General features: G+C 50.5%; 1 protein-coding gene across 1 annotated transcript in view; it reads left to right on the forward strand.

Moving 5' to 3' along the window:
• The window catches only part of MACO1 (macoilin 1), a 67331-nt gene extending 61303 nt beyond the window's left edge, over positions 1-6028 (forward strand). Inside the window, exon 11 of the mRNA XM_004592236.3 lies at positions 5529-6028. Within this exon, the coding sequence (XP_004592293.1) occupies positions 5529-5731 (203 nt within the window). The 3' untranslated portion in view covers positions 5732-6028. The remainder of the gene's footprint in view (positions 1-5528) is intronic.
• The last annotated feature ends 8221 nt before the right edge of the window (positions 6029-14249 follow it).

Below are 14249 nucleotides of genomic sequence, written 5' to 3' on the forward strand. Positions count from 1 at the left end.
ATTCATCCTTTTGTAATTTCACAATGCTCATAGTTTATAGAAGGTTCCGTTTACGCTCACCGCAGAAGGAGTGCGAAGAAGCAGCAGCCAGCTCCATGTTCCTCTGCAGGTAGTCTCTGTGCTAGAGGAAATAGAGGCGGAGAGCCAGAAACCAGAGGAGAGACGAGGCAGGGCTCCTTGCTTGAGGTATACAGAGGAATGTGAGGGCGGGAAATGCTGGGAATGCTGGGGATAACACTGTCACGTGGAAGAAGAAGCTCCTAGTAAATGGAGCCCTTCTGAATCTATTCTCTAGGTTTCTGGAGGAATGGGGTGATGTGTCCTGGCTGTTATCTTTAGAAATATTGCAGTGGCAGTTTGGGGTGACACTGGGTGGAGGCAGAGGCCAAGTAGGAAGCAGTTGCTGTCTCCTGGCTGCCCAGGTGATAGCTGTAGGGGAGGGGGCTGGTCCAAGCAGAAGGGAAGGCTCATGGAGATGCCTGAGCAATCCAGGAGCACACAGTCGCTAGAACCAAGGATGAGATCAGACTAGTGGCAGCAGTGGCGAGGGTGAGTTTGCTGGGGGCCATGATTTGGAGGTGCTCCCAGAGCCCCAGGTGAGGGATGTTCATGGTCAGGAGTAGGGGCTGCACCCAGCCAAGAGGCCAACAGCCTTGGAAACAGGGACGTGATAAGTCAGCAGGCCCACTGGAGTGGCATGGGCTGACCTGGGTGATGGAGCGGGAGGTGGGGTTGAGAACCAGACTGTGGACTCAAGGAGAGGCAGGGGATCCCTACAGGTCCAGCTCCGCTCCCACCTCAGCTTCCTGCTAGTGCACGCTGTGGGGGCAACAGTGTCCTTGACATCGCTGTGGGAAACCTGGGTTGAGTTCGGCTCCCCGTGTCTGCCTGACCCCAGCCCTGGGGAGTGAACCTGCAGGTGGAACGCATTTATGTGTTAATTTTTTTTTAAAGGCAAAAATGAACAATGTTCTTAGAATCCTGAGTCGGACCATATATTGAGTTTATTCTCCTGCTTGGCTTAACTCTGCGTTGCCCAGGTTCCATACTTGGACCATCTGTCCCTGAGCAGTGTAGCCCCGGTCTCAGAATAGCCAAGAAGAGTGCAGCTGCCCAGCACTGCTCAGGACCAGGGCTCACAAAATAGGAAAGGAGCCACAAGCCCTGCTTGTCCAGTGCACTAGCGGCATTTGTATGTTGCTGATTAAAGAAATCAGATGTAAATTCACATGGAAAAGGAGATCACGGCTTCTGTGTCAGAGGCCATCAGGTATTTTAATCATTTGAGCCTCATGTGTTTCAAAGAGCAGCAGGACATTGATGCTGGCTTGAAGCTTAGTGTTCCTGAAAGGGAGAGAGGGACAGCTTCCTTCTGCTCGTGGCTGCTGCCTTCCCTCCCACATCCCTCCGCTGTGAGCTGGAAGTCTTCTAAGAAAATTGATTTTGGAACCAAAATCAAACCCCTTATTTTTCTCTTTGCTAATTTCTGTATCATTTGATTCAAGTTGGTGCCAAAATGTTTTTTTGTCTCTACTACATGTTTTAAAATGTACACCACCAACCTCTCTTACATTCCAAATACAATACCAGGTTTTCTTTTTCTGTTTTGGAAAAACTTTACTTTAAAAAAAAAAAACTTAACTTATTTTTATTGGAAAGGCAGCTTTTACAGAGAGAAGGAGAGACAGAGAGAGAAAGATCTTCCACCGCTGGTTTACTCCCCAAGTGGCTACAACAGCCAGAGCTGAGCCAATCAAAAGCCAGGATCCAACTACTTTTTCTGGGTCTCACACATGGGTGCAGAGGCCCAAGAATTTGGGTCATCTTCTGCTGCTTTCCCAGGCCACAGGCAGGGCAGCTAGGACACAAATCAGTGCCTATATGGAATGCCAGCAGCACAGGATATAGGATTAGTGTGCTGTGCCACTGCACTGGCCCTATTACCAGGTTGTTTGTCGGGCTATGAGAAAACACAATTAAAACCTGGTTGGTTTTTTGTTTGTTTTTTGTTTTTTTTTAGCACTTAAGTTTCTCAAAGGCCATTTATTAGGAAGCCACAGAGCAGGGTGGATATTGCCTGGACCTCGGAACCATGTGGTCCTGATTTAGTCATAGCTTAGTGGTATTGAGCAAGAAGCACAGCTTGCAGAGCATTGGCCATGAGGGAGAGTGGTTTGCATCAGTAGGGCTGATGGGCACAGGGGACTGTTGAGCGAGCAGCGCAGGATGTGTGTTAGCTCTAGAGCCAGACCATGTACAGCTGAACTGGCCGTCCACCTCAAACAAGTCTCTGGGCCCCTGCCTTGTTTTCCCTATCTGTAGGTGAAGAAATGTGAGAATCCCCACCTGAGAGGGTTGAACAGTTTGAACAGTGCCTGCCCCGGTGCTAGGAACTCTTTATTGCCGTTAACACAAAGCATCTGGGAGGAAGGAAAGGTCGGAGTGTGTTGAGAATGCAGGAGTTGGTGGGGAGCTGATTTAGCTGGGAGGATGAGGAAAGCACCACCGAGGACGTGGCAGCAGAAGCATCAAATGTTAGACATGCGGAGAAGCATGGAAAGGGAATTGGGGCAGGTGCTTGGTGCTCGATTGAGTCGCCACTGGGGCTCCCTCACTCCATATCAGACCTGCTGGCTCAAATTCCAGGTTTTTTTGGTTTGTTTGTTTTTTAAAGAATTATTTATTTTGTTTGCAAGGTGGAGTTACAGAGAGCGGGAGAGACAGAGGTCTGGTCAGAGCTCAGCTGAAGCTGGGAACCTGGAACTCCCATCAGGTCTCCCACATGGGTGACAGGAGCCCAAACACTGGGGCCGTCCTCCACTGCTTGCCCAGGAGCACCAACAGGGAGCTGGATCAGAAGTGGATCAGCTAGGACAGGAACTGACACCTGCATGGGATGCCGGCGTTACAGGTGACAGTTTACTGCACCACATTGCTGGCCCCTGTAGCTCTGCTTCTGATCCAGTCCCATGCTAATGCACGTGCTTGGGAGACATGCTACCTTACATGGATACCCTGGATTGAGCTCTGGCTGTGGCAGGCATTTGGGATGTGAGCCACTGGACAGATGATCTCTCTTGCTCTCTCCCTGTCTCTCTTTTTTTTTTTTGTCTGTCTACCTTTTCACATAACACGAAAATAAGCATTTTAAAAGAGGGAGCAGCTGAAGCAGGCAGGAGCTAGTAGGCTCAAGAAACAAGCACAGGGCCTGGCACAGTAACCTTGTGACTAAAATTCTCACCTTGCACATGCTGGGATCCCATATGGGTGCCAGTTTATGTCCCAGTGGCCCCACTTCCCATCCAGCTTCCTATTTATGACCTGTGGCTTGGGAAAGCAGTGGAGGACAGCCCCAAACCTTGGGACCCTGCACCCGCATGAGAGACCGGAAAGAGACTCCTGGGTTCGGATTGGTTCAGTTCCAGCCGTTGCAGCCACTTGGGGAGTGAATCATTGGATGGAAAATCTTTCTCTCTGTCTCTACTCCTCTCTGTATATTTGACTTTCCAATAAGAAATAAATAGATCTGGGCCCGGCACCGTGGCCTAGTGGCTTAAGTCCTCGCCTTGAACGCACCAGGATTCCATATCGGTGCTGGTTCTATTCCTGGCAGCCCTGCTTCCCATCCAGCTCCCTACTTGTGGCCTGGGAAGGCAGTCGAGGACAGCCCAAAACTTTGGGACCCTGCACCCACACGGGAGACCTGGAAGAAAGTTCTTGGCTCCTGGCTTTGGACTGATGCAGCACCGGCCATTGCGGCTCACTTGGGGAGTGGATCATTGGACGGAAGATCTTCCTCTCTGTCTCTCCTCTCTATATCTGACTTTTCAATAAAAAATAAATAAGTCTTTAGGAAAAAAAAAAGAAAGAAATAGATCTTTTGCTGGGCAGAACCAGACTGGACTGCAACATCCATTGGTTCCAGTGGAAGACAGGGATGGAAACAGAACAAACCCAACAATTGCAACCACCAGCTGGTCCAGGCAATGGACTGTACTGGGCCCTGTGCTTGCTAGTACATACAAGAATCTGGTCTAGGATCACCTCACACTAAGTTTCTTTGGGGATCCCCCCAATCGAGCTTCCAGACTCAGAACCCTAACCATCAAAAGATAGAGGACAGAACAAGTCAATCAACCACCTCAGCTATATGTTGGCAATGAAAATACTGGGCAAATGGAGACTCTATGATGGACTATATCAATCAGTGGACTCTCCAATGATCTCATTGTGCTTGGAGTGGTGAGAGTGGCAGCAATTCAGAACTGTTGAACTATCAAAACCACTTGAGCAAGATCCTCAGAGCATGCCCCACATCTGGGACCTGGGGTGGGTGGGAGACTGGGTGGGGCTTCTTCCTGAAAATCCCCTTTTACATCAGATATATTAAGGAAACAATAGGAACTAATTGTTTTGCCCATCTTCCTGTAACGCTTGAACCTTTTTTCCCTAATTATGTCAAGACTGTCAAAAATAAATTTTTTTAAAAAGAAATAGATCTTTTTAAAAAATTGAAATAAGCATGGTGAGGGAGGCTATGCTGGGAGCTGGCCATTATGATGCTGCTGTAGCTGCCAGCAGAATCTGTTGTGGGCAGTTGGTCTGAGGGGTTTTGTGCCAGGTGGCACATCTGGGCAAGCATCTGGGGTATCATGCCTGACTCCCTCCAGGGCAGCAGACACAGAGTTGGCATCTGTAAGAAACTTGGGGGCTGATTCTTGAATTCTACATTCCTTGGTCTGACACTAGATAGTCCAGCCTTCTAGGGGAAAAACAAAACAAAACAGAAAAAACACATGTATCTCAAGAAGTAGGACCATAGGTCACACTGCACATTTCTCTCTTCCTTCTTTCCTTCCTTTTTTTTTTTCTAAGATATGTATTTATTTGAAAGACAAATTTCAAGTGATAGGAGAGACAGAGGAAGAGGTGTCTTCCATCTGCTAGTTCACTCCCCAAATGGCCGCAACAGCCAGAGCTGGGCCTATCTGGAGCCAGGAGCTTCTTTTGGGTCTCCCATGTGGGTCCAAGGCCCCAAGGACTGTTTTCTCAGGCTATAAACAGGGAGCTGGATTGGAAGTGGGGCAGCTGGGACTTGAACCAGCACCCGTATAAGATGCTGGCACCACAGGTAGAAGTTAATATGACGCAAGCCCCTCTGAGCCCTTTTTAAGCTCTCAGGGGTTCCTGCTATGTTTAAGACTGCCTGCGTCACACCTTTGCAAGCAGAATGTCTTTTTACCTGTACCAGCGAACTGGCTGTAGGCCAGATCCTGGCCTCAACCCAGTTACAGCATTCTGGAAGCAAGAAAGATTTTATGTTTTTCCACAGTTGGAGGGTAAGGGGACAAACCGCAGGAAACAGTGCATGGCCTACTGGTGTCCAAGGTATGTCCTGAGGCCCTTACAAGGAAAAGTCTAGTCTGCCTTTACGGACTACCAAGCTGGGGCCATTCCCACTGTGCCCAGGAGGCATTGTGTTGGCCGAGCCAGTGCTTCTCACTAACCATGGGTCTTTGATTTTTCAGGACAAATCCTTCAGAAAGACCAGGAAATCAAGGACCTCAAGCAGAAGATAGCAGAAGTCATGGCCGTCATGCCCAGCATCACGTACAGTGCTGCCACCAGCCCCCTGAGCCCCGTCTCCCCCCACTACTCTTCCAAATTTGTGGAGACCAGCCCCTCTGGACTTGACCCCAATGCCTCTGTTTACCAGCCCCTAAAGAAATGAGGGCCAGCTGTGTGTTTGGCCCCATTTGGTTACTGGAAGGCATCGCAAGGGAGTGTATCTGGCAGTCAAGATAAAACAAAAAAAAAAAAAAGAAAAGAAAAGAAAAAACAAACAAAAAAACAAGTTTATATTGTATTTTGTGGGACTCTATATGTTGTCGTTTTTCAAAGGGGGGGAGTTAACACCCAGGTCTGACCCGAGCTACATCAGTTTTTCTTGTAAATTTTTAGAAGACCTCACAGAACTTCGCAGTTTATTTTTCTCGGCCAACACATTAAAACCATTCTTGGATTTCAAGTGGCCAATTTTGCCTTTTATGTATTCGTACACATAGTTTCCTCTTGGAGAAAAAAAAAAGTGAGTTTTTGCTTCTTAGCCCTTTGTTTTGTTTTGTTCTTAAAAAAACAAAGCAGCACCATTGGATTCACATGGGATAATAATGAAAAGTTAAGCTTTTAGAGTAAAAGGGAAATAACCCAAGACAGCTTTAATTTCCTAGCCACATTAAAGATGCGGATGCTTGATGTTACAGAAAACAAAACTGATTGCCCTTCCAAGGACCCGTCCTTAAAGCTGTGGACAGCTGAGTGAGGACAGGGCTTTAAGGATGCCACTGGCAGGGTCAGGGCTGAGGGCTCTGTGTTCCCTGGCGGGTCAGTCCTGGAGAGGCCATCAGCTGTTGTCATCATGGGGCCTTGGGAAGAGACATTTTAAGAGGAAATGTAATCGTTTAGCCCATTTCCCACCCCCCAACCTGTGCCATCCTCCGTCTTGTTTCTATCTGCCTAGCCCTGGATGCTGCTGGCACCCTGGTGCGTACCTGAGCTGGCTCTCCAACAGCGACTGCATCTGGCGCCCCTAAGAGGCCCTGTGGTGCTCTGTGCTTGCTCTGAGAAAGCACCCAGGGTGCTGCTGGCTGGGGTGTGTGCAGACACTGTGACAATGGCCGCGAAAACCGTGGTGTAAACTGTATTTTCTCCACTTTTCATCTTGTGTTTGATGATCTTAAAGAAACTTGACAGTTCCTCAGCTCTTGTGCCAAGGAGATTTTTGTTTTGTTTTATTTTGTTTTATAAAACAAACAAACAAAAAAAAACAAGCTCAAAACCCTGCATAGAAAGCTTGGTTTCAAATATGTATTATACATGAGTAGAAAAGTGTTCACACAGCAACTTCCAGAAGTATTGAAGAATCAAGAAGGGGTTGGGGCAGAGGAAGGGGAGAGGGGACAAAGCAAAATTGTATTTGGAATCTAGGAAAAATGAAGATACCAAACAGATTGGTTTTGCCTCCTTGTCATGGGTCCTGGAAGGACATGGTCCCTTTAAATTTTCCTGCTAATTGGCATGTATGTTTCAATTAAAGCAAATTAAGTAGAACCAGCAAGTCAGTAAAAACAAGCATTACAAAAAACCATCCTTTCAATTACAGATCTGATTTGGGGATTTGAAAAAAAAAAAAAAAAGAAAAGCCTCCTAGCTTTGGCCAGGTGTGCATGTTGCCGCCATTTGCATCTTTGAATCATCTTGTGTAACTGTCGCCATGAACGTGTTACTTAGAACTGTCATACATCTTTCCATCTTCGTGGGAAAAAAAACTTGGAAAATTGTCACTGACTTTGTGTTGAGGTATCCCCCATTTTGCCGCCTTTTGGGACACTATTTTCGTTAAATACTTGGTCTTGGCTGCCTTTTTATTTTTTTTTTCCTGTGGGGTTCAAAAGAATAAACATTTTCTTACAGATAAAACTAGTTTTCTGCCTTTTTAACTTTTCAGGAGGGCACAGCCAGGTAGAGTAGTGGTCACTCTCTTGTTCTGTCTTCCTCAGCCCCACCTGTGAGCTTCGGTGCTCGGAGCAGGTACAGGATCAGGAAGTACCCACAAAGTTCTCCAGGGGGTTTAATGTCTGTTCCCACTCCCTCATTTCTTCTGCTCCTTCTCCCTGCTCTGGCATCTGATCTGTGCCTTGGTGGACTTGTTTGTGGGTACCACCCTGCTTTGCTAAAATAGCCACTTAGCGGCAGTGTTGCTGGAGTTAATGACCAAGTCCTGGCAAGCAAATTTCCTTCCCCAGTGCCTTGTGCTCCAACTTTCTAGAATCTTGTTTGGCCACGGAGTGACCAGTGAGTATCCTGCTGGGTTGGCTACCTGCTCCAGATCTGGAGCCACCTTGTAGGGGAGCCCCTTCTGCTCTCCTCCCTGGTTGAGCCCTTGTTATCCTCGCTGATCTCCAGGAAGGCCGCTACTGCCCTTGGTCCCAATTTCCCTCTTTTGGTCATTGTTGCAATTGATCTTGGCTTGAATTTTGGAAACTCTGCTTTTGGCTCCTTCCCCTCTGTCCTTATTGCTGTATAGTCTATTTTAGCGTCTTGGCCATAAGTCCCTTACAGACACAGTGCATGTAACACTGTGAACAGGCTTTCCCCAGGGAAACAGGGAGACTCCACTGAGTTCTGGCCTTACCTCCCCCCAAGAATGTGTCACTCCATGGCATAATTATGGGCACTTTGCTTTTCATCAAGATTTCTAGCGGTCCTTGTTTTAATTCCATCATAAAGTGGCTCTGTGTCTTAATGCATTATAATTTATTGCATCCTATAAAGCAGTGATTACTGTTTTATATAGTTAAGTGTTTACAGGAAGGGTGTGTGTTTTGACTGGCCTAGTAACCTCTTGATTGATATCTCGCAACTGTACATAGGAAGTGGCTGTCATACGTCCATTCCTGCTGGGTGATTGTTCCATGAGAACCTATGGAAATGGGACTGGATAGTTTCTGGTGACGCTTGACCTAGAAGGAAATGGTACTTGCTTCTCTTACCCAATTTTCCCAGCTTCACCCACCTGGTAAAATGTGCGCCAGCTGTGGGGGGAAGCCAGAGAGCAAGCTAGCAAGGACAAACTCTTGACCTCCTGCCAGCTGGGCCGCAGGAGCTGGGCCAGGAAGACCCAGGCTGTGCTTGCTCACAGCATCCCCTCTTGTTCCCTGTGGAGCCTTGTGGCATGACCCAACCTTCGGGCAGAAGTGGGACTCTGCCCAGCCTTGCCACCCTAGCTTTACGCCTTCACTTCCCCTCTCCCAATTGGGGTGTCATGTCCATCTCAGTTTTCGGGGGTCCTGCTCATTGCAGCCAGCTTGAAGGAGTTGCTATGGCGACTGGGAGATAATAAGGCAAAAGAGTACACTCACACTGCAAAATATCCAGGGCCTCCGGGGGCAGGAGTGGGTGGAAGTAGGAATGGCAACAAGGGCTCAACGCCATGGCTGATGACACGCTGCCTGGAGGGCGGCTTGTCCTCCACAGCCCAGTTCATACGCCGGTGCCACTCTGAGGTGTGAGCCCCAACCATGGCAGCAGCCCCAACTTCCCCAGGGAGCTTGTTAGAAGCCTAGGCTCTGCCCCAGTGCCCTGCCACGCACCTGACTACTCTTGGCCATGACCTCCCAGATAACGTGACTGCATATTCTAGAAGTCCCATGCTGAGCTAACCCCTAATCTGAAGTCTGTTAACCTCGTTACCTTCTCTCCTGGCTCAGCAGAAGATAATACTTGACCTTGGAGACTTAAGAATGAAGAGCCTTCACCATGAGAGCCACCTGGGAGGTGAAGAACTCTGCATCCTGTCCCCTCTCAGGACGCCTTGGGGCCAAAGCTCGAGAGGGATGTCCATTGGCTTTAACTGGAACCAAGAACAGTGGCCGCCACATAGCAGGTGCTCAAAGGACCATGGCTTCCTGAGAGCTCGGACGTGTGGAGTCAGACCCTCTGTCCGTACTGGCTCAGCACCTGTGGAAACGTGGCTGGAACGAGGAAGGAGGGCCCAGCTGCACATGATACTGGACATCTTCCAGCTGCGCATCTTTGGGTTCAACTGAGCTTGTTTTTTCTTGATAGATTTTTCTCTCCATATTCCTGCTTCACACCAGCAGGTGTGGAGACATCCTGCACAACTGGATGTGCTGAGAACCACGGGTGAGAGACACCTGGCTGCAGGGAGCCTTCCTGGCATCTGTCCACCCTCCTCCATGTTAGAGCTTAGACCTGGCACAGCACATGGTGAGTCATTGAGGGGTTTCCCCTGCTTAGCAGTCCCTTACGCTGGGAGGCGTGGGAGGATGCACCTTGAGTTCTCCTTCCGTCTGACCCATGCACCACGCCTGCTTTCTTCCTCTGAGTCCCAGCGTCTGCTTGCTTACTCTCTCACGCTTGCCATGAGCCCCTCTGTCCCCTCCTGTGGTTCAAGTCCTATATCCCCTGGATATGGGCTTCCCTCAGATGCCTGAGGGGTGACAGAAGGGCAGGGATGTTTCCAAAGTGTGTTTAGGCACAAGTCCTCCTTAGTGCTAAGAACCACCGAGCTCAAGCCAGGGCCTCCTCTGAGCAGCCTGAGATCACCTGTTAAGCACACGACACTAGCTGCCACCGCGGAGTTCTGGCTGTCACCCTCCAGGTTGGGGCCTGGAAAATCACTCTTTTCACAAGTCACCGAGGGAGGATGTGGTGCCAGTCACCACTTGAGGACCCCCAGCTTGTGGCCATGAGGCCATCTCTACAGCCTGCCACAAGAGGGCACCCTCCAGCCACTGGAGCTGCACAGCAAGGCTCTGCCCCAGTGATGTCTCTTCCCTGAGCCTGGCTGCTGGGGCCCCCAGCAGGAAAGAATGTGAAGAGCCAGGTGGATAGTGGGTGCCTGGACGAGCATGAGATGTCACATGGACCTGCCTCGTGAAGGTGTAGATTGTTCTGGCGGTCGATCGGGGGCACAGCTGTTAACTCCCAAGGAACCTTCCAGGGAAGTGCCAGAGGTGCTGTCCTGATTGGGTCCTGGTCCTGTGCTCAGGAGCCCAGGAGCCGGAAAGTGGGAGGTGGTGGGGATGTGCGCTCTGGAGCACAAGTGAGGAATGGACTATTCTCTACCTCCCCTGGGCTCAGGGTTGCCTGTAGGACCTGCCCTGGCCCTGGAATGGGCTTTGGGAGCCCACACAAGGGGCTCTGCCTGCAGGAAGTGCAGCCCTCTCCAGGTAAACCACATCTGGGGAGACTGGTGAGTCAAAGGCAGCTCCCAGATGTGCACATGCCACTGCGTGCAGGCGTACGGGTTACTTAGACACACATCTGTTACCAGAGCAGACATATCACCAGTGTGCATGCATATATAATGCTGTGGTGAGTAGAAAGATGCTACTAGTGTACACACGTTGTCGATGCGCACACGCATCACTGGTGAGCATGCATGTTCCTGACATACATCCATGCTCCGGGTGGAAGCCGCCACAGCAAAACCTCACCAATACAGAGAAAAGCCAGAACTTGAGCCTTCTGCCCTCCCCCACCCCTGCAGAACCCCAGGCAGGAGAGCAGGAGGCTAGAGGAGACTGGGGTGTTGCTGAGGCCTGCATGTCCATGTCCCACGCCCCAGTCTGCGTAGAGAGATCTACAGCCCCCAAGTGGTTGGTGCCAGGACCAGGGCCTTTGCTGCCCAGGCTGCTTCTACCACGCACGGCCCTGTGTGAATGGGCTGGTGCCTCGGTCTTGAGCTGCGAGATGCTGAAGAACTACCCTGTGTGGGGTATCTGTTACCGTGGCCTGAGTGGACCACGCCAGGCTTGCCCCAGTTCGTGAAGGGACACGGGCCATGGCCCTGCCAGTGCTGGACTGGGAAACCCGAGGGAGCCAGGGTACACACACTCAGGTCAATGTCATCCCCGGAGCTCTCGGCCTGGGCCACTTTTGTTGTTGCCTTGTGGAGCACCGGAAGTGTCGTAGACTGATGTACTGGTCACCGTCAGTGGTGTGCCAGCCCAGGGCGTAACTGTCCTCAGGACTGCTGGGTGATTGATGCTGTCACTGGAGCTGCCGGGCGTCCTCTCCGGTCACCTGTGTGGCATTTCTGGGACTTCCTCAACACCTGAACTGGCTCTGGGAGGGCACATGACCTCTTCCTCCTCACCTGGGAACCGACAGCTGCATCTGCGCCTAATGCTTAGAGTTGTTCCAAAAACTGACACTGTACCTGCACGTGTCCCCATAGGCCATCAGAGGGTGGGCCTTGGGACACCTGTGCTCCACACCAGCGTGCCTGGGTCTTACGCTGGACCCCAGCTGCTGCCTCATGCTGACGAGGGCCCTGGGTTGACTTCCTGGCCCCAACCTTTGACCCTCCCCAGCCACGACTGTTGTAGCATTTGGAGAGTGCCGAGGAGAGACTTGTTTCCCCTCCACTTCTCAAATAAACAACCTGGAATCGTTTTTAGAAAAAGATTTCTTTCTTTTTCTTTTCTTCTTCCCCCTCTTTTTTTCCAGAAAGGTTTATAGAGAGAAGGAGAGACAGAAAGATCTTCCATCCATTGGCTAACTCCCCGAGTGGCTGCAACGGCCAGAGCTGAGCTGATCTGAAGCCAGGAGCCAGCTGTTTCTTCCGGGCACCATATGGGCTCCTGACCCATGCAAAGCAAGGATTTAGTCTCTGAGCCATAACGCCGGGCCCTAGAATCGAGCCAGCATCCAGGCCTAACTCCTGTGTCACAGCGCTGGCCCCTTACCCTCACCGTGACAAAAGCCAAACTGTTGAGGGGGACAGGGGTTGATGTGAGCCCTCCTCTAGGAGGTTTGCCAGGAGGTTGTGTCGACTGCACAGAGCTTGGGCCATGTCTCCTAACCTCCAAGGCCTGTCTTTCTTCATCTGTGGAGTGGAGTGTCTGGAAGAAAGCTGTGTGTCCTCATGTGCCGGGCCCAAGGCATGTGTGTGCGTGTGTGTGTGTACATGCACACTCATGTCTGCGCTCCCACTCCCTATCCCCACTCCATGAGCTTACTCTCACAGGTGCCAGGCTGTTCTGATTCTTGGCCGATGGCCCCTGCAGCCATCATGGCTTAGCCCTCTCTCCCTGGTGCCAGACCTGACTGATGCCTCTGGTGTCCCCCTCCCACTGAGTGCACGGACTCTGCAGGCTCTCCCTAACCTCCCTGCACCTGGGTCTTTTCCAGTGCCATATCTGCTGGGGTTCAAATTGTCCCCGCTTCTCTCTGACTCCTTTCTCCCTCTCTTTCTCATCCCCCATTGAACCCACCAGAGTACAACATATTGCTGGGACTGGACCATTTTTTTGCTACCCGCATTGCCCTATTCCATTCTCCCTGCTTTAGCCCTGGCTGCACACAGTCTCTGATTCCCACAAAGCAGCCAGAGCAATGCAGCTGGAACACGGCTGAGACGGATGCTCCTGTGGGCTGAGCCCTCCAGAGCCCCAGGAGCACAGCCCAGGTCCCCGAGGGAGCCCAGCAGCCTCCTTCTGCTCCCCTGCTCTCCCCCAGACACTGCCTCCTGCCGGAGCCCACGAATCACACTGCTGCCAGTCTTCCCTTGCCAAGCCCTCCCAGTTCTTAGTAAAATAAAAGACTGGGAGGGACTGGACTGGAATGGTGGCTTGACTGGCTAATCCTCCACTCCCAAGTGCCGGCATCCCATATGGATACTTGTCTGAGTCCCAGCTGCTCCATCGCCCTTCCAGCTCCCTGCTTGTGAAGGATGGAAAGCAGTGGAAGGTGACCCAAGTCCTTGAGCTCCTGCTCCCAAGTAGGAGACCCAAAAGAGGCTCCTGGCTTCAGATTGGCTCAGCTCTGGCTGTTGGTACCATCTGGGGAGTGAACCAGCAGATAAAAAGATGTCTCCTCTGTCTCTCCTTCTCTCTGTAAATCTGCCTTTCCGTTAAAAATAAATGAATATCTTTAAAAAGAGAAGAGTCGAGTGGGAGCTGCTTCTGGATCTTCAACCTGGGTGGCAGGGGTACAAGAAGCTGGGCCATCTTTTCTCTGATTTTTTTCCCCATGTGCTTCAGACGGGAAGTGGAGAAGCTAGGAACTGACCTGGTGCCCATATGTGATTCAGGCGGTGCCTTGACCCGTTGAGGCAAATGCTGGGTCCACATCTAATTATTTAAAAAGACTTTTCTCTTCTTGAAAAAGGAGAATTTTATTTTAGTAGAAATTAATCTGATGTGAATAGCCACATTACACTGCCACCTGGTGGTAGCATACTGAAGTTTTGCTTTTCTTGGGGAAGCAGAAAACATCTCAAGCTCAGGGCCAGGTTCGAAGCCAATGCCCTTTCTCCTCCTTCCCACTCTTTTATTACAACACCTCCCGTGCTGCAACTCCTGAGTTCCGGGGATTTGGCCCGAGCCACACCTGCTCCACCAGTAGCCGATGAGCTAATCTGGTCCTCCTCCCGTCGCCTGCCTTGCACCAGTTCCAGGGACCTCTCCGGACCCCTTCTCTGATCCAGCTCTGCCTTGGTGTGCTCACATCCCAAGCCTGCTGCCAACCCCTAGGGGAATAAGAGCTCCCTATTCCAGGGTAAGGGTCAACACGTCTGTAGGAAAGGGAATTTTAAGAGAGGCTTGTTTTAGTGCAAATGAAGAAGAGAACTTGGAAAAGTTCATTGAAATGGGCATTATGAAAATCTATACATAAATTTCAAAAAATTTTGCATTGAAATAAGCTTAGTTTCCATGAAC

The sequence above is a fragment of the Ochotona princeps genome, chromosome 2 (assembly GCF_030435755.1).
Source record: "Ochotona princeps isolate mOchPri1 chromosome 2, mOchPri1.hap1, whole genome shotgun sequence".
In the NCBI taxonomy this organism is placed as follows: domain Eukaryota; kingdom Metazoa; phylum Chordata; class Mammalia; order Lagomorpha; family Ochotonidae; genus Ochotona; species Ochotona princeps.